General features: G+C 40.4%; 1 protein-coding gene across 1 annotated transcript in view; it reads left to right on the top strand.

The window, feature by feature from the left end:
• The window catches only part of UST (uronyl-2-sulfotransferase), a gene marked incomplete at its 5' end in the record, with an annotated part of 73,674 nt that extends 48,861 nt beyond the window's left edge, over positions 1-24,813 (top strand). The window contains one exon of the mRNA XM_009070558.1: positions 24,530-24,813. Within this exon, the coding sequence (XP_009068806.1) occupies positions 24,530-24,813 (284 nt within the window). The remainder of the gene's footprint in view (positions 1-24,529) is intronic.
• Between the last annotated feature and the right edge of the window lie 804 nt (positions 24,814-25,617).

The raw sequence follows: 25,617 nt of genomic DNA, 5'->3' as shown, positions 1-25,617 counted from the left end.
TAGGGAAATTTGTCATCTGAGACAGACTGTAACGACACTTATTAAGAAACTCTTGCTCAGCGTTCTCCTAGCTAGAAAAGAAAGCCTGTAGTCATTTTACCTTCAAAAATGCTGCTATTGTTTCAAAGCAGTAAAACTGTGGCTCTATGATCAGATAGGTAATGTGACATTTTCATCAGAGTACTCAGAAATGTGAGTGCAGGTGTCTGTCTGTATATGTAACGACTCAGATAACTGCTTAATGCAGTATGACTTGAGTGCTTGTCTCAGTGATGCTGATGATTTATCTTACATAAGCTGGCAGAAGGAAACTGAAGAAAGGTAAAATATTAACAAATTAAGAGTGAAATGCAGTTGACTTGTTCAGACATTGTCACTAATGGCTATTGAGATTTTTAATATATGCTGCTTGCCAGCTGCTGTGTATTTGTTCTGTGTTGGCCTTTCCTTATCTTTGTGACATTTTGAAATGCATACCATTTTTTTATCAAATTTTGTGACCTGAAAAAAAAGTTGGCAGTTGTGCATAACAGGAAGTTTTAGTGTCAGAGGGCACTAGGAGGAAAACTTTCTTTATCACATTAAGAAAAAGATTGCCCTCAGCTAATCTATCTGCCAGATATTTTGGTTTGGATGTTTTATAACCACATGAAACAAAATGTGAAAGCTCTTTGTGGTGCTGAAGTTTTCATTTGAACCAATCTGGTTTTACCTTGCAGAATACTTTAGAGCTACAGGCTCCCTATTTTTCTGCTTCTCTACTCTGTCCTTGAAATTAAATGTTTTCCTAATGTTGATATCAAGTCAAGAAATGCAAAAGGACTCTCTTTTTTGATACCTGTTTTGTCCAAAGTGACAAACTCATCCTGCCTTGACAGCCAGAACTGCCTTTTACAAGAGATCAAAAGGGCAGGGATGGGGGCAGCAGACAGATTGTGGAGTAGATAGATGGATCAATAGATGGATAGAATAAACTTAAAAATATAGATTATTGTGTTTAATAGATTTCTTTGCTAACACAATAAAATTTGCTCAAAATTTTGTCGCTTTTCCCTAGCATTGGAGCAGATAGGATCCAACTGTAGAGCCTTAGATTATATTTACTTCAAAATTTGAAAGTATTCCTTAACTCCTTGAAAGGCCTGAAATAGTTATAACAAAACTTTATGTGTAAAATCTCTCCTCACTCTCAGGAGCACAACTGAAGGGAAAAAAAAAGGTCAGTCCTGTTCATTTTTGCTGGCTGTAGCTCACTTCTGTGGCCTGGCTGTTAGCCAAAACACAGAGAATACTTGCACAGTTTCTTTTGAAATGGGCACATGTGGGTTTCATATCTTTACTGTTTTTAAGAGGCAGAAAATACGCGCTATACTCAGCAAACCAGAATTTTCTTTTGCTTTGTCAAGTTTTGTGGCATGGGGTAAAAGTTAGCAATATATAATGTAAAAGAATAGGCAATGAAAGGTTTTTTTAGCATCTCAGAAATAGCTCATACCCTCTCACCTCTCTGCAGGAGTTCATAAATTTTCTTTGGCACCAGAAACCCTATAAAAACACTTCTTCTCAATGCAGGAAAAAAAAGTCTTTGTTTCCTGAAAGTTGCATTTTGCATGGAGATTGTGCAGCTTTTACTCTACAGCAAGCAGACTGACTTAATCTTTTCAAATAGTGAATTTTATTGAGTGCAACAAAATTACTCATGCTGTCAGCTGAAAGAAAATATATTGTACAGATAAACTGTAAAAAGTGGGTTTTTTGAAAATGCAATGAAAATCTGATTCTTGCAAGAACTGCATTTACAGGGAATGTTTTAGACTGCAGTAGTAATATAATCCCAGGTAATATAAACCTGGTCATTTTTCAAATCCCTTCTGTTTGTGGATGCTTGTGACATAATCTTGACATTTTCTGTTGATAAGCTTCCCCTTCTCTTTAAATCCAGTAAGGAGAGACATGCTGCCATTTGTCTTCATTGCAAGGCTGTGGTCCTGTGAGGCAGGACCTTTTTTGATGGAGTTAGGAAAAGAGTGGAATCAACCCTGGTAGTCTTTGCTCTGTGCTGAAGATCAGTCCTGTGCCAGGGCAGCACTGAAGGTGGGACACACCTTTGGATGTTTCGTGCACTGGAAGTGGAAAAGAGTATTTTCCCACTCCTTGTCAAAATAAATCTCTTTGCAAGTTGGAGAAGGCTGAGAGAGGCTTTTCTTTCTTTCCTTATTCCCTCTTCATGGCATCACTTTTTTAGCAGGGCTCCCCACAAGTCTGACTGATGCCTTTAGTGCTAAATTCATGTAGCAGTGTTTCTCCCACCCTGCTCTTGGGCTGCACTGGCAAGATGAAGATGATATGCATCTGCAAATGTTCAGGAGCCAAGGTTCTTCTTTCTCTCTGAGAAACTGGAGTGTGGATGTCTTTGCAGGCACAACCTCCAAGAGCAAAATCTCTAGGTAAGAAATGGTCATAGAATTCTGACGGAAGGAGGCAGTACTTTTTGTGCAGTGTCTTTAAGTAGTGATCATCTTGTATTCTGCCTTTGTTCAGCACAAAATGGAAGGAAAGACAAAGTTAGGACAAGTGATCTGACACTTCTTGTGAGCTGTGCTTTCTGGAGGGGGTTATGGCTGGTAAGTGGCAAGGGATGGCTCATCTCTTGTGCAGAAGTGCACAACCTTTCTCTCTCCTTCAAGTACCTGCACTCTTGATGTGAGAATATAATCAGCTTGGATTAGTTTCAGTTTAAATGCTGAGATTTCAAATTTCTTTTTGCATCACTTCTTTGAATCTCCTGCTTTCTTAAAACAGAATTCCAGAAAACTTTGAACACATTCAAATGTTCGAAAACTTCGGAGACTCCAGACATGCTGTCCTTTCTTTTGCCTCACGCTGTAAAAGCAGCTTTGTGCTTTCCTAAACAATACTCCAAAAAGGAATCACTGTCTATGAAAATTTTCTACAGAACAGGAAAATTCTAAATTTCATATGGAGGTAAAACAAGAGGCTGGATTTGGCAAGTGATTACCTGTACAACATTTGCATAGCAAGTTCCTATCCGTGATGTGAAACGAGCTGTATGCGCAACCAAAGAAGGTTTGTCCAGCAGGTGGTGTGATCTGCCTGCTTGTTCTACACTTCTAGGGCGTTGAAGCATTGTGCCAGTGCTCATAGCACATGCGGATTTACATTCCGCCTGGGTGGTGTTTTCTTCTTTTTCACCCAACGTCCTGTTCTGAAAATAGAAAATGTGAACAAACCGTTCTTTTATTCTCCCTCTGAAGCCTGAAATTTGAAAATTGCATAGAAGAACACTCTAAAACAATGTGTGTGCTGAAACAGGCAGTTAAAGCTCTAGGACAAGTGTTTAATTGTATTTTTGTTTCTTGTAAAACAAATTTCCAGTTCTCTGCATGCAAGACAGAGAGGAAGAGTCACAGTGCCTATCCCTGAGGATGTTTGTTCCAAATTAGGTTGATAGCATCTAGGACATTCTGCAGAACTAATCTGCTCCTTGGTTTGTTTTATAAAGCCAAAGGTAATATCAAAAGCTGTAGATACATTATCTAGCTCTGCAGCCATGAAAATACAAGGTTTGGAGAGGAGGGACAAAACCAGAGTACCTGACTGGGGATGCCTTGTAGTTACTGGATACACCAATCAGTGATAAGCATCGTCAGTGGAAGTACCCTTTGTTTTTCCAGTGCCATTAAAAGGAAAATGTGCTGTTTTCTGTCTTTCAGAGGTTTCAAATCTCATTGTGAATAAACTATGCGATTTTAAGAATAGGAGCTCTTGGAAGGGCTTGAGCACTTCTGGTCTTTCTCATGACTCTGTTTTCCTAAAGATCCACTAGGCCTTTGGAGGATTTGCCTCAGAAGCTAAATTTCTCTGTGGCAAGTTCTGCAGCAAAGATTCACATCTTAAAACAGCTGTGGTTCTTGTTCTGTTGAGGAAGGTAAAGGCACTCCAGACTATGTGTGCAGGGCATGAAAACCATAACTGTGGCAGAAAAAAAAGTTTATGCAAGATAGTGTCGGTCTCATTGCTAAAATATAACCAGGAGTAAAGGTGTGGCAAGGTAGTTTGGTGTGACTTTCCAAGCCCACATTACTCTTCCTTGCTAGACTGAGTCAGCTCATATGTGCATGGATACACAGCAGAGCATTTGCCTATAATTACCTCTTGTGGCCCAAAATGAATGTAATTTTGAGATGAAAAGTGAAGTAGCTGACAGCCTGGCATGACATTGACACTCAGTCTGGGTAAATCTGCTCCCTGAGCTTATGATGCAGGGAAGTGTGGTTTACATGCCCAGCTGCCAAACTCATTGCTATGGTTCCTTCTCCTACAGTCAAGAGGAGTGGTTGGTTTTCTAAGTACAGCAGAACCAGCAATAATCACTTAGATTAAGTGAGAAATTGACATATTTCATATTGGCAGGCTGGGACAGTGGGCATGGTTCACATCCAGAGGAATGAGGCTCCTATTGATCCACAGTGTCCCTGCCCAGCACTTCTGGCACTCAAGGAGATTGGCTGCCTTCCATATATTGCCACTGAATATGGCAAAGAAAGATATGGTTGTTCTGCTTGCCAGTTACAATACTGATTTTTAAATCCTTATTTTAGGCTTGGGTTTTCATGGGAGTTGAATTTGAAAAGGCTCTGCTCAGAATGAGTTGTACTGGAAGATGAAGTCCATGTACCCTTAAATCATTGTTTGAAAAACCTAGGCCAAATATTCCTTTTCTATTAAAGTTTCTGGGCACGTGAGTTCGTAGACTGACTCTGACAAACTACAATATATTGTAGAGATAGGCTGAGTAAATTTTTGCATCATTACTTAATCTTTCCCTTCTTTGAGCTATAATACATGTGTATACAGAGCTTGTGCTCTGCAGTCTGCTACCTTTTTCCTATTCCTCTCCACCACTTTTTATGTATTCAGCTTTCTTGTCCAATGGCAAGGTCTTTAAATTAAGCCAAACACATTTTACTTTTTTGAATGCTTTTGTATCTCTATCATGAGCAGAGCTTCCTCTCTCTAAAGTTTCTGCATAATGTGTTTATATCTCTAGGATTATGAAGACTGAAGCCACTTAATGCATCATCTTCATCTTTTAGTGCAATTCCAAGACTTCAGCCTACAGATTTTGCGTTCGCACCACCTATTCATGTTGCTTGCATTCAGTTTCCTTTCATCAGATCTATTGATGGGCTGTCTGGTTTTGGATTAAACCCACAAAGATGTAATTTCATACTGTGTTGCAGTAAAAAAACCCTTATTTGTGGTCTAAATCCCAAGGGACCAGTCAGCCAAACCCTTACATCCCACGTATCAAGAATTCATATCAATTTTTGTGTGTCAGAAGATCATTTTGAAGGGTTGTTGCTGGTGTCTTCCAAGCAACTTGTTACATTTATCCAATGAGCATATCAGTCACTAAAGATGTCATGGTTTATAAATCTGCTCCTACTACATCTAAGGTTGATTCCCTGATGCATCTTTTTAATGTTTCCTGTTCTTAATATAAAAAAATTTTAAAACCCATTGACAACCAGCTTTGTTGAAGCTCTGACACAGAGGGAAAGCTGCATTCAGACATAGCATTAATGATATCTCATAAATAATCCGGGGTCACTGATGTCAAAAGACCACAAACATTTTAATGACAGTTAAAGCTTGCAATGACAATTCATTCCTTCTTGACCAACTTACAAAATAAAAGCATAATGCTATTTTAATCAGTAACATTTTAGCTAAACATGTTACTGCTTTTGCTTTGGAAATAGTATTTAAATAAAAATTGCAGCAGTATCAGATTATGCAAATTGCTTCTTTGACAACTTTGACCTCTATCCAGGTAACAGAAGGCAAACAGGAGGAGGTGGATAGCCATTAAGTCCCAATTAGTAGGCCTGTTTCCGATCCCAGCTGCAGCTCCAATACATTTGAACAGGTCTTCATTTAACCTATATGGAAACAAGCAAGTTGCACCAGGTAGCTGAGGCTGGAATTTGGAAAATTTTTATTAATAATAGCACCAAAATAACTGAGAATTTAGCTTGATTGTCATTGTGTCCCACAGTATATTTTCAGGGAACGATGTTTGGGGACAAACATCGTTTAACTGAAAACTGAGCATATTTGGCATTGAAGGCACAGGAACAGTATGGACCAGATCACACAGCTGACTATTCACTTTGCTTTTAGGAGCATAGTCATGTTTTCAGTCTTCAGATAAGGCTGTTGTACTTTTTCCTCAGACTAAATTGTTTTATCAGTGATAGAACAGGCTACAGGTTAAACAGATAATTCTTATCTCTGATGTATCTTGCAAGAGCAATGTGAGTACTGTGAGCCAGTGTCTTTGATGGCTCAGAAACATTTAGAAAAATATCAAAGGTAAAGTAACTACAGAAAAAAATTCAATTGTAAAAACACTTTTACCTGCAATTTTTGTAGAGTACAGACAGGCAGCCATTCCTAAGGAATTACTTAGAGTTTCACATAAACATTGCAACTTAAAATTAAGTTTTGACAGTGATACAAATTAGCTGCTATAATAATTAAAATGATGTAATAGTTAAAATGAGGAAATCATGAAAGATCATAAATTCTGACGAGTTAGGTGTGAAATTACTGCAAGGCATTTTCTGGCATGCAACTTGATAAGTCATTAAAGCTAATACCAAAAGGTTTTTTTCCACCACATCAGGGCTAGCTGACCCACAAGTGCATCAGGGAAAGGGAGATAGTGGGTAGCTGGGAGAAGTGGCAGGGAGGTGCTCTCAGGGAAGAGGCATCCCCAGGGTACAACTGCAAAGGGACAGATTGCTCCCAGAGGGCACAATGTATTGTGCTCTAAGGCATCTTAAGAATACTGTTACTACTTTTAGAAAAGGAGATAAATAATTAGTAAAATGCATTTCAGCAAAGTGCAAGGGTTGGCCCTTGATGACAAAGTTATAAGAATTAAAATGAAGTGAATATATTAGCAGTGTAGCTCTCAGCTGTTACACAGAAGTCCTTTTGATATGTCCCTCCAGAGGGGATGGATAATCTGCTCATTTGAGCATAGCTTCACACCATGTCTGTGCTCCTTCCTCTGAGCCCCTTTGCTTTACCTGCCCTGAAGGCAGTTTGTGGTGCTGGAGGGCTGCACCCTTGCTCTTCCAAGAGTCTTTCTTGGAGCTATGTTCCCTACTTCCTTTCCTGGTTGAAATTCACAGCCTTTTTGATCTGTCCTTGAAAACTTCCTCCCCAAGAAGCTACAGCAAGAGAAGAGGGTCCCACTATATATAGCTATGAAGATTCCTTTTTTTTTCTTTTTCTCTGCTCTTGGAGTAGCATCACAAATTTTCAAATGTAGCATGAAAGAGCATCCTCCTCTCCGTTTCTCTCTAGGCTCATCTCTTCCCTGTCTCCTCTGCTTCTTCCAAACTGCATTCCCATATTAGGATCTTCTTTACAGTTGGACTGCTTTTTCTATCTCCAACATTTGCACAAGTGTTACTCCACTTTATAAATCTCATTTTTTGGGTTGTACTTATACTGTTTGGAGTCCATCTGAATAACTTCTAAATTACTTGCAGATGCCATCCATAATACAGGTAACAGAGTCACTGTTAGGGTGTGGCATCTTTTCCTCTTCAGCTATCGTTACTCCTTGGCAGCGTCAAGAGTGCTGCTGTCAGAGCTAGTGTTCACCAGAGCTCTCTGTGGAACTGAAATTGCCAACTCTGTGGTGTGTCTTGTCATTCAGTCAGCAGCTAGTTTGGAAGAATATAAGGTCGTTAAGCTGCCTCCCAAGCTTTTAAAAGGCTGCTGTGGTCACCTGGGCAGCAACAGATGAAGTAGACCAGTTTATGTACTGGTAAGAACTGTAATAAAGAATGGGATTAATAGACAGTTGGAAAAAGTCAGTATGGCATTTGTACAGCCTCACAAATCAACTGCTTCCTTAAAGGACTCAGCAAGTACAGGGATATGAGATGGTACAGGTGTAATTTTCAGCAAGATCTCTGTCCAAAAGCTCTTTAAGAAAACAGGTTGTCAGGATAGGAGCGATAATGTTCTCCTGCAGGTTGAAATTGGTTGAAGAGGTAGACATTCATTGTTTGGTAGTCTCCCCTTACTTTAAACAAGCAGTGAAGTCTTGCAGGGACTGTGCTCCAGCCTGGGATAAATCTTCTCTTCAAAAGATATGACTGAGGTGAGAGAGGTCACTGCCAATATGATACTGCCAGGAAGCAACAAGAACAGCACTGAAGTGGTTTAGTAATCATAACAAAGCAAAGCATTAAAATTCAGCTTATGTGTAGTTAAGAAGGTCTGTCCTTGGCACTCAGGACTGCAGTCTGCAGATGCTCTGGGTCCTGGTCTGTGTGCAGGTTGGTAGGAAAGCACACAAATAGTCAGATGGGTGGGTATTTTTGCCTGCATAGAGAAGCAGTCTCCTGCAGAAGAAAAAATTGTCTAGATCAAGTCATGGCTCAGTTTTTCCAGATGGTGGAAGATGATGATGCAGAACAGAAAGGCTAAATCCTGGCTGAATCTCAAGAGCAGCTGAAGGAAAGACATTCACATTTGAGATGCTGCCCTAGCTGCAAAGCAGGGAGTTCACACAGCTGTAGTTCTGATTTGCATTTAATTGTTGGTGATTCAGGAGCATCAGAAGGTATCTGCTCTTCTTCTGATTTGTCCATTCTCTTTCAAGTTTGTGTTCTGGGTAGGCAAAAGATGGCAAGGATGACAGTGAAGCCAAAGAAAGGTAATTTTCTGTACACACAGCAGGCCTTATTTGCCAGCTAGTCTTACCCGAGGAAGAAAGAAACTGTTGAGCTGGCCTCTGGTTTTCTAGCAGTGAGCAGCAGCTGTTTTGGTAGCAGTAGCAGCAGCTCATATAACAAATGTTTCATGATGAATGCAAACAAAAGCCAGCCCTGAAATTCCAGCTCCACTATGTACACATAAAATATAAAACCAGTTCAAAATAATGTAACTACTGAAGTTAAGGGATTTTTCTCCCCCTCTAAATAAATTCCATATGAGAATTAGTGTTTGGTCTGCTCAGTTCTCCAGGGCTCCCTCAGAAAATATTTTTATCATATAGGCTGAGGGCAAAAAGTGAGCACAAAAACGGACCAAGAAAGAATATTTTTGAGATACGTGCACGTGCAAAGAAGTGTGTGGTTTGGGCAAAGGTTTTGAGAATACCAAACATGCTTACTGAATTGAAATTAGTATTGATGTTTGTTAGTTGGCTGAATTCACTTGCCTCCAAAGTAGGTCTTGGAGGAATTCTTTATGCACCTCTGTGTAGTTTGGTTTCTGAAGATGACTTTGGTTTTAAAGGCATGTTAGATGAATGTTATGCCTTCTAGCATGAATTTCTTTCCAGATAGCTAGTGAGAGGATTTCTAGGGAATGCAAGTTGCTGATGAGTGCATACTCAGGGGAAATGAGGATACTGAAGAGAGAGTAAAATATAATCATTGGAGACTCAGGAGAAATAGAAAAGCTATCCAGGGGGCAGTGTCTGAAATTGTTATCTTCCTCCAATTGCTTAAGTTAAAACAGCAAATAAACACCAGCATTTACCCATTCCTCCCTGCTTTGCTGTTTGCTGAAATTCTGGAGCAGCATCTGTTGTCTGCCCACGCAAGCCCTGCTGCTCTGTTCTCAGGCCCTGAAATACTCTTTCTTCACAATCAGTTTGCTTTCCCCATGACTCTTCTGATCTGGCTTCCCTGTACCCATGGGATTAATCAGATTTGTGCATCCACCATGGGAAGAAACCTAATCGTGTGTTTTGACAGATTAATGATAAAACAATATAGCCTTATTCTTGTGCCTTTTACAATATGATTCCAGCTAACACTTTTGTCTGTCTCCCACAGTGTTTCTTTCAACTGAAAAAAAAAAGGGGGTCTATTAAGTTGTGTTGCTCTGTGATGTATTGTTGTACTTAGGGTACATGTGTACCTCTAAGTCATCATGAGTTTTACATCTTGGGTATTACAGAGCATGCAAACATAAGGAGGACTTAGAACAAAAACTGTGTGCTTCTCTCAGTCTCTGCTCCTGCTCCTTCCTCTCCTCCTGCTTCTTGACTGTTTTGATTCTTTTCCAAACCATCAGCTACATTATTTGATTTCTTGCTTGTTGTGGAGTGGAAGGAAGAAAAGGAGATGGATAAAGAGCACTGTTGGATCTAGCAAGAAAACAGGACAGAGGAGGTTGGTTCTTTCAGGTTTTGCTTGTTTCTCACTAGAAAGAAGTGCAGCACAAGTTACTGGGAGAGCCCAGTGGCTGGTTGTGTTGGGCCTGTGCTGAGGCAATACAGGGAGCATGCAGACATTGCTGCAGCAGAGTATTTGGTACATGCCTGCCTTGCAGGGAGCACACGTGTGCACAGTTTGGCCAGAGCCCGCAGCGCTTTGCACTGCTGCACTCTTGGGGCTTTCAGGATGTTAGCAAGTTTGGAGGTTTACTGCTTGGGCAAGAACACATGCTTTTTCAGTTACATAAAATGAGGCTGTGGAATTAATGGGTGACTGATACATAATATACATCTTCTAAAAGCTAGTGGAAATTGGACGTGACAGGAATGAGAGCATAGCCAAAGCAAATTTATTTAAAATGGTGAATGAAAATATTCACAGAAAACTCTGTTTTAACCTAAATACCACTAAATATTTTCTGGGCAGTGAAGTATTACTTTTGTTTTTTTAAGTTTTCTTCCTCTCTCCACTGTCCGTGCAAATGCTTTGCCAATTTCCCAGTAGCCATGACTGATCTTTGAAGGGTCTTCAGACAGTTGACAAACCTAGTTTACTTCACTGGGTATTGACATTATTTAATGTCAGTGCTTAAACTATGTACTGGGGAAACTGAACTCCGCATGGCCAGTGAAGAGATGTAAATATTTGGCTGTTTAACTCTTCGGGGTTGTTTGATGCCCTGAGTGGCTGTCTGGAGTTCAGCAGCAGGAGTATTCCTCACTCATGCCATATACTGGCACACAGTAGGGTAGAGGGATGTTGGCAAGGAGTTGACATGCTATAGTGTTTGAAAGAGGAAGGATGAAGTATGCAAATTAAAGCAAAGTTTATATCATGCCTTCTTATTGCTTTCTTTGTCTATCCAATAGATTGATCTGTGCATTAAGTGCTATTTGGGTTAAGCTTTCAGTGTAGTTGCTTGTGGGGTTTTTTGTGGGGTTCGTTTGGGGGTTTTTTAGCACCCTTGGTAGTATTTTTTCCAAGAGTGATTCCAGGAGCAAAGTCTGTGATCCTAGTTCCCTGTGGGGCACAGAAACACAGCAGACACACAGGGTTTCCTTACCAAGAGCAAAGGAGATGAATGAAGAGGAAGACCTATTCCAGTAAACTCTCAAGAAACCCCTGAGTGGTGACCAAAGCAGCTGCTAGAGAGTGTTTAGAGTGAATGGACTGCAGAAGACAGGGAACATGGGGAAGCATTTTGGACAGTAAAACTGTGAAGGGCTCTTGAAGAGGATGAGGCATGGCAGGACCATCTAGGGTATGGGATGGTGGATGAACAAACCTGTTTGGGCATTTGGCAGTGAGGTAATTTCACCAGTTGCTTTCTCCATATACTCTCCAAGATTTTTGGATACAGCACATGTGAAATGTTTATCTGGTCTTGCCTTTCCACAGCTTATGTCAATGTTTGAGAAATTCTCAATCTGTTTTTCTGCACTGAATCTTGGTTCATCAGGACTACTGTTTTTCCATTTTCACCATAAAGGTATCGGGTGCTTTGCATGTCTTTCTTAGGGTTATTACTTCAGGATTTATGGAGCTTTCAGGTGTGTGGAATTTTTTCCCCTCTAGATTCTTATCTTAAGCTATCCATTCCCATTTGTAATTAGTTCAGTAAGTAGCAAATTCAGTGGTAAATTTTGAGTGCCTGTGATGACAATTAAAAGCCATTAGAGGCAGGTTATCATCTGTCATCCTGGACACCAAATAACACTTCGAAGAGGTCATGGTGTTTCCTGAGTTTGGGTGCTTCGTTTATCTTATGATTTTGTGTGTTAAACGAATTGATTTTCTTTAATGACTAGGTGAGATACTTAGCATGGAGGATACGTACTCTCTTGTTTTGTTTGCAAATGGCAAGTTGTTCTTTCCAGTCAGCATGGTAGAAAAGGGTGAGATGCGTTCTGTTGATGTCTAAGTCCTTGAAAGAAAGACATTATCTGATAGGCATATATATAATAGACATATATATATATATATCTTGATATACCAAGAACAGCTTCCTTGGGACTGTAAACTCTTTTTGTAGTCAACCGGTTTCAGCTCTTATTAGTTGAAAATAACAAGAACAAATTCCATCTTGTGCAACTTTGCCTGTTTGGTGAAGACATGCCAAAGCAAGTGGATGATAGCAAGAAACCTGAGTCTGTCATCTTATGTAGCAAACAGCTTACCGAAGATGTCAGCCCAGTTCATCTAGAACTTTTACTAACAGAAGAGCAATGAAACTGCAAAGCATATTTGTCTGTATATTAAATTTCAGCATTTACTTGGCACTGCCTTCTGCTGTTGGTGGTGTACAGTATGGAGTCCCTAGCAGGCCCCAGTACTTTGTGCAGTTGCAGAACACATTACTTAGCCTATTTTCAGAGCAGACTCACCACTTAGCCAAACGTTCTGCTTTGAATTGTCGAAAATTATTTTCCTTGGTGCATGTTTTTCCAAGCTACTTGTAGAAATCAATGGTTTGAGTTCCTGCTTAATTCAGCTGTTCAGTTCACAGGCTGCTTCTGTTATCCTTCCAGACCACATCTTGGTGTGCATCCCACTTGTTCAACAGGTTTTGTTTGAACAGAAATAAAAGGTTAGTGCACAGCCACTTTGCATCTCATGTGCAGAAAGTCCCACACATCTTTTCACATTGTGTGCACATGTGTGAGTAATTTAGTGAAGAAATGGCACATGATACATTGGTATATTTTATTAGCAATTGCAAATGCCAGACCAATATTTTGATTTCAAAATAGCGGCAGAACTTGCACAGATTGCCACTAAAATCAAAAGACAAGTCTAGCACGACATCCCTGTTTCTGAGTCTTAGCAGGGAAAGACAAAAAGTAAAAGAAATACAACAAAAGTATTTTGATAAACAGATGTCACCCACTTTAAAGTGTTGAATCTCAGTTTAATTTTTCCCATGCTACATAAATAGTCCCTCCTCTTCCTCTAGCCTTGCAGTTTTTCATTTCCCACTGTTATTCAAACCAAATGGGAAAAAAAAGAGTAGTTATATTTATGAGGACTCTATATTTGCTCAGTTTAGAGGGTTTCGTTTCTTCAGTAAATGTACTTAATAAAATTAAATGCTCTGGGAATGTGCCAGAAATGCTGTCATCCACTGTGGCAAGCAGATGGATGAAGTTTCAGCTGAACACAATGTGCCCAGGTTATCATGTTTGTTTAGAAACTGATGACCATAGCCACTGGACATACTAGAGTAGCCTGTAAGGAATGTGTTTTTAAAGAGCTCAGAGTCACAATTTCACATTCCCAGCACCTGTGGGCTTACAGGAGAACTTGGCCTCCGTCTAGACACTGAACTGCGTTCTGGCAGCTGTATACTAAGACTGAGGAGAGGGTGATCTGGCTGTGACATCTGTCACCCCATGGATCACCAGAGTTGATTCAGCTGATCTGACTGGTTAGGTGGGTGTCCCCTTTCTCCCTCAATACTTCCTTTCCTTCCCCACCCCCAACTCTGTGAAACTGTCTTTATCTTTACCTGTGAGTTTTCTTGCTTTCATTCTTTCTTTTCTCTCCCTCCTCTCATTGTGGGGGCAGGGGGAGGAAGCAAGCAGCCACATGTGTACTTGACTGCTGACTAGGGTCAACTCACCTCAATAGGGTTTCTCCCTTTATCTTGATGTAACTTTTAACTTTAAGTGTCTTGTGTGTGTAACCTTGGGTGCCCTTATTCTGCCACTCCTGAAGATAACAATATAGAAAATTGCAATGTTCTTCAACAAAAGCCTAGTTTGTTGCAGGTTTAGTGTTCCTTTGAGTAACCTCACTCCCTCCCAAAGTGTATTTATCTTGAAGAGCTTTTCCTAATTGCTGTCACATCCCTCCTGGTTTCTGTTTCACTTTATCCTCATTCAGAGGTGTTAACATTTACATGTGCCTATAAATACTGAAATGGAAAAAGGCAGCAGGTCATTTTATCTCCTGTTTTGTAAATCACAGGGGAAAGTTTTGTGCAGCATACCCTTGAAGAATGGTTGTCATTGTGTCAGGTCTAGTATTGTAATTAAACTAATGTGCTGTCATGCTGGAAACTGTGATACTAGCCAGTGTCTCTAACACTGGAATGAAATTACTGGTTGAAACCCTGCAGACATAAGACAATTTGCAGGACTAAGTGCTGGAGCAGTGGCTTTTCATACCCTCTGAGTCTTTCATTCTGATTCCTGTGTGCTTTCATGGTACTCAGCTAAGTCCTTTAACCAGCAATAGTGTTAAGCATACTGAGAATATACTTTTTGTAAACAAGGTGATAGATGGCAGAACAATGTGCCCATGTATCTCTTTCCTGTCAGCACAGTAATGTTAAATGCAAGTTGAATTAAAAAAGGTCATTGAGCAAGCTCTGTTTCCTCAGTGGATTGCTGTTGGGGGTGACGCACGTGTGAGAGCAGTCGAGGTGTGTTGGAGCTGATCATGTCAGTCACTGAAGACAGATGAGAGGTACTACAGGGGCAGATGTCTTTGCTACTGGCAGATACAGATGCAAGGGGTGCATAGGGAGGCCTTTGTCTTCAAAGATCTTCGTCTCTTAAGTGTGCATCAGAAATGCTGTGTTCCCCCTCCTTTGGGAGGAAAATCTATTGCCTGGAATACAGAGCAAGTACATGCATGTGTAAATCTCAGTGGTGTTTGAACAACATTTAATCACCTAAAAAATGTCCTGTATTCACCCAAGCAGATTAAAATCATACTTCTTGAACTGGAGCTTGCTTCCAAAATCTCTCAGACATATGAAGAATTGCTAGGGCAAGTCTCCTGCCGCAGCTCACTGAGGCACTAGATGTCGTGATCCAGCCTCTGAGATAGCACTTCAATGCACTGAATCAAATAGGTCACACGAGACCTAGGGACTTTCTTCTACCTTTTCCAAGTCCTCATGCCTTGCCTGTGGCTGTGCTGCTAAAGAAGTGCTAAGGTTGGCATGAAGAGCCACTGTGTCTCTGCAACCTCTGCAACAGCATCTGCCTCAGAGATTTCTGGGAGAGGCACAACCTCTCAAATTGCAGTGAATCCCAAGAGTCCCAGGTTCCTCATCGCAGAGCAGGGCTGCAGCCAGTGAAAAGCCCAGGCATGAATTCACCTTCACTTGGGTTTAATGGCTTCGTGGAAATCTAGCAGGAGCCTTGATCACTGAACTCCTGAGATAGCTAAATGTTTAGCTTGTCTATCTGTTAGACTCTTGACGGTCTGCTAGGTGCACAGAAATTCCTGTCTTTTTATGAGTGAGGATGCTCACCCTTCATATGAGCTGATTAGCGCAGGCATGGAAGGCAGAGTGGGTTGCCTGGGGCTTTCTGGAAGGAAGAAAGATGCATTCTTGTTTCAGGTTTATAGTGACCTCAGGGGATACGAAGACTCTGGCAGCCTCGGGTCTTAGCCCTCTTAGGACATTATACTTTGCCTTCTAGCCTGAACAGTAGAGAATCAAGATGTTCCCTCTCCAGGAAAAGCACGGGGTGAGAATTGCATTAGCCACAGTAGGAGGTTACTCTCCTCTCCCAGGATTTCCAGTTAATATAATTCCCTGTCTTTTTATATATTTTTTCTCTTGCTGAAACAAGTCTGCCTGCGTTAAACAACGGACCCTTTTCCTTGGTTTTGGCCAGAGGAGGAAGCCTTTGTCCCGATCTTCTGGCAGCTGGCCAAGGCAGTCGGGCTGTGGGCCAGGAGGGGGTGAACTTGAAAGGAACAGTGTGTTGTTTCTGTTCTGGTAGCATTCTTCCTTCTTCAGCAGTGCCTCAGCCCCTGGCAGACTTCAGTTGCTTGTTACACACAAAAGAACCTAAGGGCAAAAGAGACAATTTTCTCTTGACCGCCTGTAACTTGCAATAAAAAGAAATAAAACCATTTGGGAGCTTTCAGCTGTCTGTGTGCAGACACAGTTGGGAGAAACTCTTCTTAGAATTGGCAACTTTCTCACAAGGGAGAAGAGAACTGATAGCACCTTTTTCTTCTCCAGTTTGATAGCGGCTTTCATACAGTAACATACATCTTCTCAGTCCTATATATCCTACCAGTTGTGGGTTTACCTTAGCAGTGCATAAATTTTATTAATGGCCATTCCTTTAGTCCTAGTTAATATTTTTGCTTTGATTTTTCATTTCAGTAGTTATTCATATATAAAGACATAAGCAGTCATATGTATGATCTAGGAAGACAGAAAGACTGTGCTTAGAATTAATAATTACTTTTTTTTAATGTAGGGTTATTGCCCATTCCTGCAAGGCCTGATACTGCAGGGTGGTGACCACTAGGTTTGAACAGTCAACAACTGGAAGAGGTAGCAAATAAAGTGTTCAGACATCTACCAAGGATGTCATTCACACTGAGGTATCTCAAAGGTGGTGACTAAAAGGCTTTCGCATGTGTTGCTCCCAACCTGGAAGCTGATACAAGCAAGATGTTTGAAACTTGAATCTGTGAAAGACTTAAATGGATCATTGGGTCAATTCAGCTTGCCTTCTTATGTGCTACAGGCCACCTAGTCTCTCTTCTGCATTGAGACCATTATCTGGAGTTCCTTAAGTTGCAAAAATACCAAATGATAGCAAATCTACTATTTTTGTTTTGTTCTAGCAATTAATCCCCTTTGCCACTTAAAAAAGCTGTTCCTTACTTCTAGTCTGCATTGTCTGGGTGCTGCTTCCAACCCTCCAATACCCATAGTTTTCTCACCATGAAAATATGCAGATGCTGTAAACAAGTCACCTCTCAGTCTTCTTTTTTTGGTAAGCTGACCAGAACAAATTTATCATCTTTCTCCAAAGTGTCCCTTTCAACCCCAGTATTCATTCTGAGGCTGTTTTCATACTCTGTCTGATTTAGGATGTGGTTACAAAACTGGATGCTACATGCCAGTGTTGCACTCACCAATACTATATAAGGAAATAAAGATACCTCCACCTCTCTCCATCCCTCTTGGACATATTAGCTTGCACAGCACGTCTCTTCCATCGCTTCCTTCTTCTGGACAAAAATCACAGATAGCAGCCTACTGTGACTCGAAGCACAAAGACAAGATGCCTGCTCTAGATTCTCAAGCCCCAAGCTATATCTCTGCAGATTTTCTGCATGACATAGCTGTGGTGAAGCTTTTCCTCCTTGTAAGTGCTTCTGAAATTTGTCTCAGTCACTGCAACTCTCTCTTCACACTGCAAAAAAGTAATTATGTCAGTATCTGCATAACCTACTATGCAACACTGTTCACAAGCAGTCTGCAAGAATCTATTTTTAGATCGTGGTTTTGTCAGATCCAGATTTTTCTGGATTCATTCAATAACACTTATAAAGCTATAAAAGATATATTCAAAATTGTGTATGAACCGCAACCATAGCAGTTCTTTTGGCAACTCAAACTAGACAATACTGGCATTTCCTCTGCAGATGACTTTGGTTTTGGCACCTCCAACTCTGTCTAGTTCAACTTAGAAGTTGCTTAATGGCTATAAAAGTACCTGACCACATTCTCATAAGAATCTGCCTGTTCACTCTACCAATATGGATTATTTTTCAGCTTTTCTTTTTCTTCTGTTAACCTATCTGAACTGGGAGTGCAACATTAAAATGCACCAAATAAAGGAGTCTCTTAGAAAATCCTGTTGAGATTTGTTATCTGATCTTGTGTGAGATACAGCACATTTCCAGGCTGGGGGCAGCTACAGAGCCTGTGTGTGGTACAGGAGGGTACACTGTCAAGTTTCCAGGAGGAGAGTTGGAGAGTTCATGATCAATACTTACTGTCTGGAGAAGAGGCCTCAGAGAGTGGTAGCTGTTCACAAAGTATGGAGAAAGTTAGATATTTGCATTTCTGAGTGTGTTGTAAGACAAATGTTTCATAATAGTGATATAATGCCTCTAATAGCTTAAGTAGTATTTCAGAGCCCTCTTGAATGTGTATTGCAGTTACATCGTCCAGCTGACAGCCAGATTAGTGCAGTGTTGACCTCTGCAATATATTCCAAATATATGTTACTTGCATACTGTAGGAAAATGTTTCTTTTGTTATTTACAGTTATATTGGACTAAGGTATTTCTTACATTTATCATTTATCATTAACTTGTTTCTCTTTCTGCTTCATGTTTCTTCCTTGTTTTGATTTTATGTCATGATTCCTTGGTGTTTACATCCTTGAGCATTAGTAGTCGTTTGATTACGTGTCTTTCAGATTATCTGTGTGAGCTCTTCCTAGCTAATCTTTGTTTTGGCATCCCTCCATTTTTCTCTGCCAGGTTATCATTGTCAGATCTTCCTGCATTTTTTCCATATTAATATAAATAATGAAATTATATTAGGTTAATAGTGAGATTATTCTTCCCTCTGGTTTCTTTATTCATCAGAGTGGTAAGAAAGAACATTGCTGTAACTGTCTCACCTAGTTTAGTCTCTGTCATTGGCAGCCATCATTTTGCAGTGTCCATGCTAATTACAGTCTGGTGTATTTGGTCACAAGATCCCTAACTGATAAATAACAGGACATCCCATTTGCCTTAGATTGCAGATCTCTGGAGTTCTGGATGTTTCCTTGACCTTTAAAGAGCTGTCCTTTCAGAGATCTGTATCCAGCCTTTAGGAGATAGGAAATTGCTGTGTGCCGGTGTGCTAGAGTTCTCCTAATCCCCTGGAGTTAGGATTGTTCCATATCAGCAAAGCAGCACAGTAATTCAGGACAGAAGTGCTAAAACAAAGCAAGTGTTGCTAGTGAGCCTGGTATAGCTGTCCTCAGTATGCACATGAGTGTCAAATCTTAATCTACATGTTAAAACTTAATTTGTTGATGTGAATAACTAAGAAGTGAGTAAACTAGCAGTAAGGAGGTTAATAATTGGGATTCATAGTATTTCAGACAGATAAAGCTAGTAGATGCTATTAAGAAATTGCTATTTACTTTTCAATCAGCTTTGATTTTTAATACACTTCTGTCTGGTTGGTGGCTCTGTTAGGTTTTCTTCACCATCCCTGCTTTCCTTTAGCAAACATGAGCCTACGTGAGGTGCTCCATTGCACAGCGTGGCTACAGCTCACCATCACTCCTCTGTCTTGGGACCAGGGACCTGCCCCAGGCCTGAGAGTCCTGAGCAGCAGCAGCAGCAGCCACGTGGCCATCAAGGAGATGACACACAAGCCCAACACATCAGTGTCTCACCCCTTCTCTCCAGACCATGCTTTCCCAGATATCCTTCAAGAGCCAGGCTAAAAATTTCAAGTTTGACAAGTGGATCAGTTGTGCCAGAAAATTTTTTGCTTAGCTGCAGTTTAATATTCTGGGATGGGATCATTTCTAGCAGAGCCGTCAGAGCCCTGTTTAGCACCACAGCAATCGTTTGAGAGGCATATCAAGCAGAGGCCCTCGCCAATTCATACGTCACGTCTAACCACAGTGACATACATTTATTTCCATTTAAAACTGTGGAGAAGTAGGTATGTGCTGCAGCTCAGCTGCATACGATTGAAATGCAGGGCCTCCCTGGGTAGTTCCAGGAAATGAGTTTGCTATATCTGTGACAGCCATCGTGTTCACACAGCCATAAGAGCAGCAGAGCTCGGTGTGAGGTTTTTCCACCACGAGCACTAGCCAGGCAAAAGCCCGTGGTTCTCCTGGCCTGCAGCCATCCTGCACTGCCTCCAGCCTGGACCCCTGAGGGTGCTGAGCTCCCTGTGGCTTTGTCCAGGAGCAGCCTCTGTGTTGCACCCACTGAAACTGCAGGGCACTGGCAAGCACATCACTCTCAAATTCTTTTCTGAGGTGGAGAATGCCTTTAGGATCATTTTGTCTAAATATGGCAATACAAGGTTTTTTGAGCCACAAAGTATAAAACCCAGTTTTCCCTATGGTTTGGATTGCTGCAGTGAGTAATGCCAATTTCTTAGGTTTTTTTTTAAAAAAAAAAAAGTGGCAGTGGGGAAAGTAAGCATTCATCACCTGGTAATCCAAAAGAATTTAATTTTCTTCATCCATATCTGCAAACCAATTTAGTCTCAATTCAAGGTACGAGCAGCCTGCACTGGGAGGTTGCATTACTGTGTAGTATATTCATTTTAGTAATTTAAAAGAATGCAGAAGCAAACATAGTTTTTAAAAAACAAGCTTAAGAAGTAAATGGTGTAGTTTATTGCCCTCCATCTGGTTAGCTGTCTCAAAGGTCATAAAATGGGTTTCCTTTGGTGGGACAGTTGGGTTTATATAGCATATGCAGATTGGTATTTTGGCTTTAAGCCAGATCTGCCTAATCTTCCATTTGGCTTCTGTGATGAGGAGAGGTGGTTAAGGTGGATTAAAAAAGCAGAGTTCACTTGTTTTATCAAAGGGCTGAGCCCGCAGCCAGGCACAGCCCCAACTCATGCCATCCAACAACCCACACCTCTCAGCTCTTTATGCACTGCCACTACTGATGATTATGGTGTGAGGCAAACCAATAGGAGCCAGAAAATTTACATTGCTCCTGCAGCCTTCCAGAGTGTGGGTGTTTCTGTCTGTTCATATGTATAGTTCTATAGACATAGGCGTGCCCATAGAACAAAGAAAACTTGCACACATCCAGGAACACCCTATGCTATTGCAACAGCAAATTCAGAGGAGAAGTATATTCTGCTGCAAGGGTGGCATGCAGCACCGGGCTGGTCCCTGCCTGGCATACCACCAGCCTTTGGCTGGTCCTGCTCCCCCCAAAAAACAGTCTCGCTCTTTTCACCTTGTCATCGTTGGCAGTGCTCCTGGGCTGAGCACACGTACCTCTCTCTGCTGGGAGAAGCAGCCACCAAAGGGAGCTGGAGCTGCAAAAGTGGCTTTTCCCACTTAGAGTCCTGATGGGACCATGTAAGTAAAGAGCTTTTTCCAGTGAGCTATATGGAGTTTTCTGTAACAGAAATAACTTACGTAAAATAAAAACGAAGTTGGCAAGCAGTATAAAGGCTTAACCTTAATAAATGCAATATTTAGTAGTGTATATTTGGTGTTAAGTTTGTAAAGAAAACCAGACTGCAAAGCTGGCAGGAGCTGCAAGCTAAGCACCAGAAAGAGGAATGTCTTGAAGTGCTCAGTAATCATAAGGAAGTAGTTTCCTTCTCATCCAAGGACAGACTGCAGTGGCCTTCCTGTAATGCAGTCATCTCATACCTGTCAACGTCAACTTGAAGGTAACTTGAACAACTTGACTGAGAATGTAAAAAGATGAGACATTCAGTAGTCTATTGCAGTCTGTGGGTAAAGGTGCTATAGAAGAGAATAAGCTCTTGGAGAACCAAAATATTTTTGCCAAAAATATTTCACACTATTCACTAACTACAGCTAGTGCTTTCTATGCTAATGTCTGTTTTAAATGCAGGCATTTTATGATCCTTCCTATATGCTTTTCCTTAGCTAAACAGCACATTAAAGATTGCATATGTATTTTTCTGCATATTTTAATAATTTTACTCCTATCTAAATAAAACTATACAAATTGATAAATAGAGCATATTTCACTGTACATCACTGTAATTAAAGAACTAAGAACCACATACTAAGTTCTTGGTGTAAAAGTTTGGTGTAAAAGCTCCATTTAATTATACAGCAGCATGTTTTAATTGTTACCAACTAATGAAAACCATTCTTCCTTTAGAGAAGGAATTAAAAGTACAAACGCAAATTAGAATTCATGCTCGAAATACTTTTTTTGTGATTTAGAACAGTGTTGCATTGGGTAAGCTAGTCAACACATTCTCTCTTCATGTTATATTCTTCCTACATTTCAAATTACTCTTCTGCAGTTGGTAAGCAAAACTGAGAGGGAGAATAGCTACTTCAGATACACATTTTAGTTCTGCACCAGATGTGTGTGAAGCAATGAAGTCCAAAGAATGTAAGCATGTCCAGCCCAGCAGCACTTGTCTCATGTAGTATTATTAAAATGAATGGTTCTTGGTTGGTTTTCTTTAATTCCTTTATTCTGAAGGAGGAAAATGTGTATGCATTGACTAAAACTCAAATTTATTCATAGGTGTGGATACCCTAAGCTATATAATACAGATGTTTTAAAATTTAAAGAAAGCAATTTTTGTTCATATTGCTTGTGCTCTTCCCATCTGTTGTACTTTTCAAGATTTGAAATCTTGTACCAACTTTTTGTCTAAAGATCATTGCTGTTGTGTTTTCTAGATAGTCTTACTCATCTTTTATTACCTCTTGGAATAAAAGGGTTTGCCTTTGCTTAAAATTCCTCTCTTCTCTAAAAAGTTATTCTTGATTATTTCTCTTGAATAAACATATTGGTTGTGGCATCCCAAGAACAACTAATTTTTCCTAGCAGGAAACATCAATGCATCCTGTAGCTTTATGTGTAAGCAATTGTGAAAACGTGTTTCCCTGTAGAGCTGCTAAACATATGTTAAGCTTTGCTGGCAGGTGCTTCAGAAGATCTGAATTTAGAATGCTTATGTGAGCAAAACTCTGCCCATGGTAAAATCCCATTTTGACTCCGGGACTTCCTCTGGAAGTGAGAGTGGTTGCTGCCACTGGAACCCAGTTGGAAACATAAAATGTTCTTTGTTGTCTGCTTCCTCCTTGTAAGTTTTTTCTTTGCCATCCCTCATGTCCTGATCCTTTAGAATACTTCCAACTTGCAGAACTGCTTTTACAATAAGAATTAGGTTTCCATAGTAAAATTCAGCTCTTTTTCTCTGTGACAGTTTATCTACATAGTCACGTAGGATATGTGGATGTTCGGTATTTGAGGCAGCACAAATAAAGACTATAAATACTAAGGAAAGAAGAGTAGCAGAAGCCAAGACCATAAACCAAAAAAAACCCAACCCAGATCTCATGCAGACCTTGCTGTTGAAGCAAAGAGCAAGAAAGTGAAATAAGGACTGACAAGATTAAAATTAATCTCTCTGTTTTAGAGTCATAGGAAATGGCCTTAATATGTCAAGTCAAGAGTCTTCCTTCAAGAGATAATCAATTCATGTGCTCTTAAAATCCTGCAGAGATACAGCTTTTGTGACTTGTATGCGCTACTACACTACCTCACTATCCATGCCAGGAAAAGGTTTTTTACTCACGTCTAACTGGCCTCTCCTTGTTTCTATGCAAGCCCATTCATCTTGCCTGATCTGGACCCAGGTGTATTCTGTGACAGTCTTTTTCATTGTCATCACATTCTCTTAGAGTAACACATGAGGCTTACTGGACTGGAGCACTGAGCTATCAGGAAACCTAATTATAATAAGTTAGTTCCTCATTATTGTAACAATCATTTCCATTTCTCCTAAAGAAAGTTGCAGTTGATAAAGGGTGATGCTACAGGTCAGCACTTTCACCTTTTCCTGTTCTCTTCTTCACTGTTGACTTTCAATTATGTTTTTGTTTTGGAGAAGAAGAAAATACTTAGGATGCTCTGGCAGCCTGTTGCCATCAGGTAGAAAACAGCAAAATGATTGCCTGGAGAGTTTGCTTTACAACTTGTTCAAATATATTCAACTCCAGTGGTAATCTATTGAGAAAGGAGGCAAAGAGGCAAGTCAGTATTTTTATTAGTAACTCTAATTCTTTATGAAGTATATTAGTGTTGTATTTTAGTTTACCAAAGCAAAAGTTGTCAGGTGAAGAAAAAATACTGAAAGCTTCCGTTCCTGGGGCATGACAGGAAGATGCATCTAGTTCAATTAACAGGTATAACAGGACAAGAAAGTTAACAGGCACAGTCATTCTTGAGGTGTTACGTGGTGGTGCCAGCAATGCTTTGGTGCTAGCCTGAGATGGATTCAGGTTGATAAATATATGTTTAGATTAGAATTATAATAAAGCACAACTGAGATAGGTCACCATATGCCACATAGGAAATAACCTATTAGTTCAGCTCGGTGGTGTGCCCAATATATACTTGACATGCATCAGACAAAATTTCCAGAGCTAGGCAAGATTGTGGATTTCTCTGCATGTAGTTTATGCTCATCATTCATATGATCTAATTTGCCTTTTTAGATAAACATTGACAATTAAGATATTCGGTGACTACACACAATACCAAATGCCATGTATGAACTAGCCATATTTAAACATGCAATTCTGTCTTCAAACATGTATATTTTTTCATATCTCGTTAAAAGTAAATCCATCATTAAGGAGACAGCTTAAGCTTATTTGCATCAGTAATGCAGTAGGGCCATGTCTTAATGTTTTAATCAAAAATTTTAGATCTGGTCTCATTAATCAGCACCCACCATGTTACTTGTTGGTTTTTTACAGAACATAGGAAAATTGGCAATCTGACTGTGACAGTGAGAAAGACCGTCCCCTCTCCAGAAGCAATACAGATCCTCTACCAACGCATGAGATATGAATATGAGTTTTATTACTACGTCAAAGAGCAGTTCCACCTGCTAAAGCGTAAGTTTGGACTGAAGTCTCATATCAGGAAACCGCATCCCAGACCTGAATTCTTCATTCCTTCTCCCCTGGAAACAGAGGAACCAATAGATGATGAGGAAGAAGATGATGAAAAGTGGCTAGAGGATATCTATAAAAGGTGATGGATGGAAGAGCTATCCTTTCTCTTCTGGTGACCCCTCCAGCTTTCTTAAGGTGTTTTTAATTATTATTAAAATAATTCCTGAAGGAACTGAGTTAACGCGCAGCGGATTTGAAATGGAACAGAAGAGACAATTCCCACATGGTAGAGCCATTGGGAGATACCTGGTTTTGCAGGTTTGATTCATTATATGGCGTTGGCTCTTTAGCATCCTTGCTGTAGCAGATTTCATGAGAGAAGTACCTACCATCTATCACAAAATAACTTTTGGAATACACAATAATCCTTCAAAACCTGAAAAATATAAAATAATAGATTAGACCATCTTGAAAAGTAAATTTTACAGACCCTCTCTCTCTCTCTCTCTCTTTGTCCAGAAACAAGTTTTCATTGCATAACACCGTGGCATTAATTACCAGCAATGTGAACTACAGACAGTGAGCCATTTGGGAAGAGTGCCTCTTTGTGCCAAGAGCACACTGGTATCCCAGGGGTATGGTCAGAGCCATTGCCTGTGCTCATCCAAGGATAACAGGCTCAGAAAGGGGCTAGGAACAGCTTCTTGAATTACCTCGTGCAGGAGGAGTGAGGCTGCTGTTCTGGCAAATCAATACTAGTGGGTATAAGGCAAGTTACAGCAACCAGATGTTTTTGGTAAACCCTTCTAGTTCATAGAGTGGGAAAAGTTACCAGGTCAGTGAATGGCAACAGCAGATTAAAAGTGCCAGGCAGGGTTACCTAAATGGTAGTTTTATTTCAGTAGCTGGGTGCATTTCTGTTAGACTCAGAAGGAAAAGGTGCAGCA

This window comes from Acanthisitta chloris, unplaced genomic scaffold (assembly GCF_000695815.1).
Source record: "Acanthisitta chloris isolate BGI_N310 unplaced genomic scaffold, ASM69581v1 scaffold3110, whole genome shotgun sequence".
Taxonomy (NCBI): Eukaryota; Metazoa; Chordata; class Aves; order Passeriformes; family Acanthisittidae; genus Acanthisitta; species Acanthisitta chloris.
The sequence above is the reverse complement of the archived record's forward strand: the minus strand, read 5'-3'. Positions and strand labels throughout refer to the sequence as shown.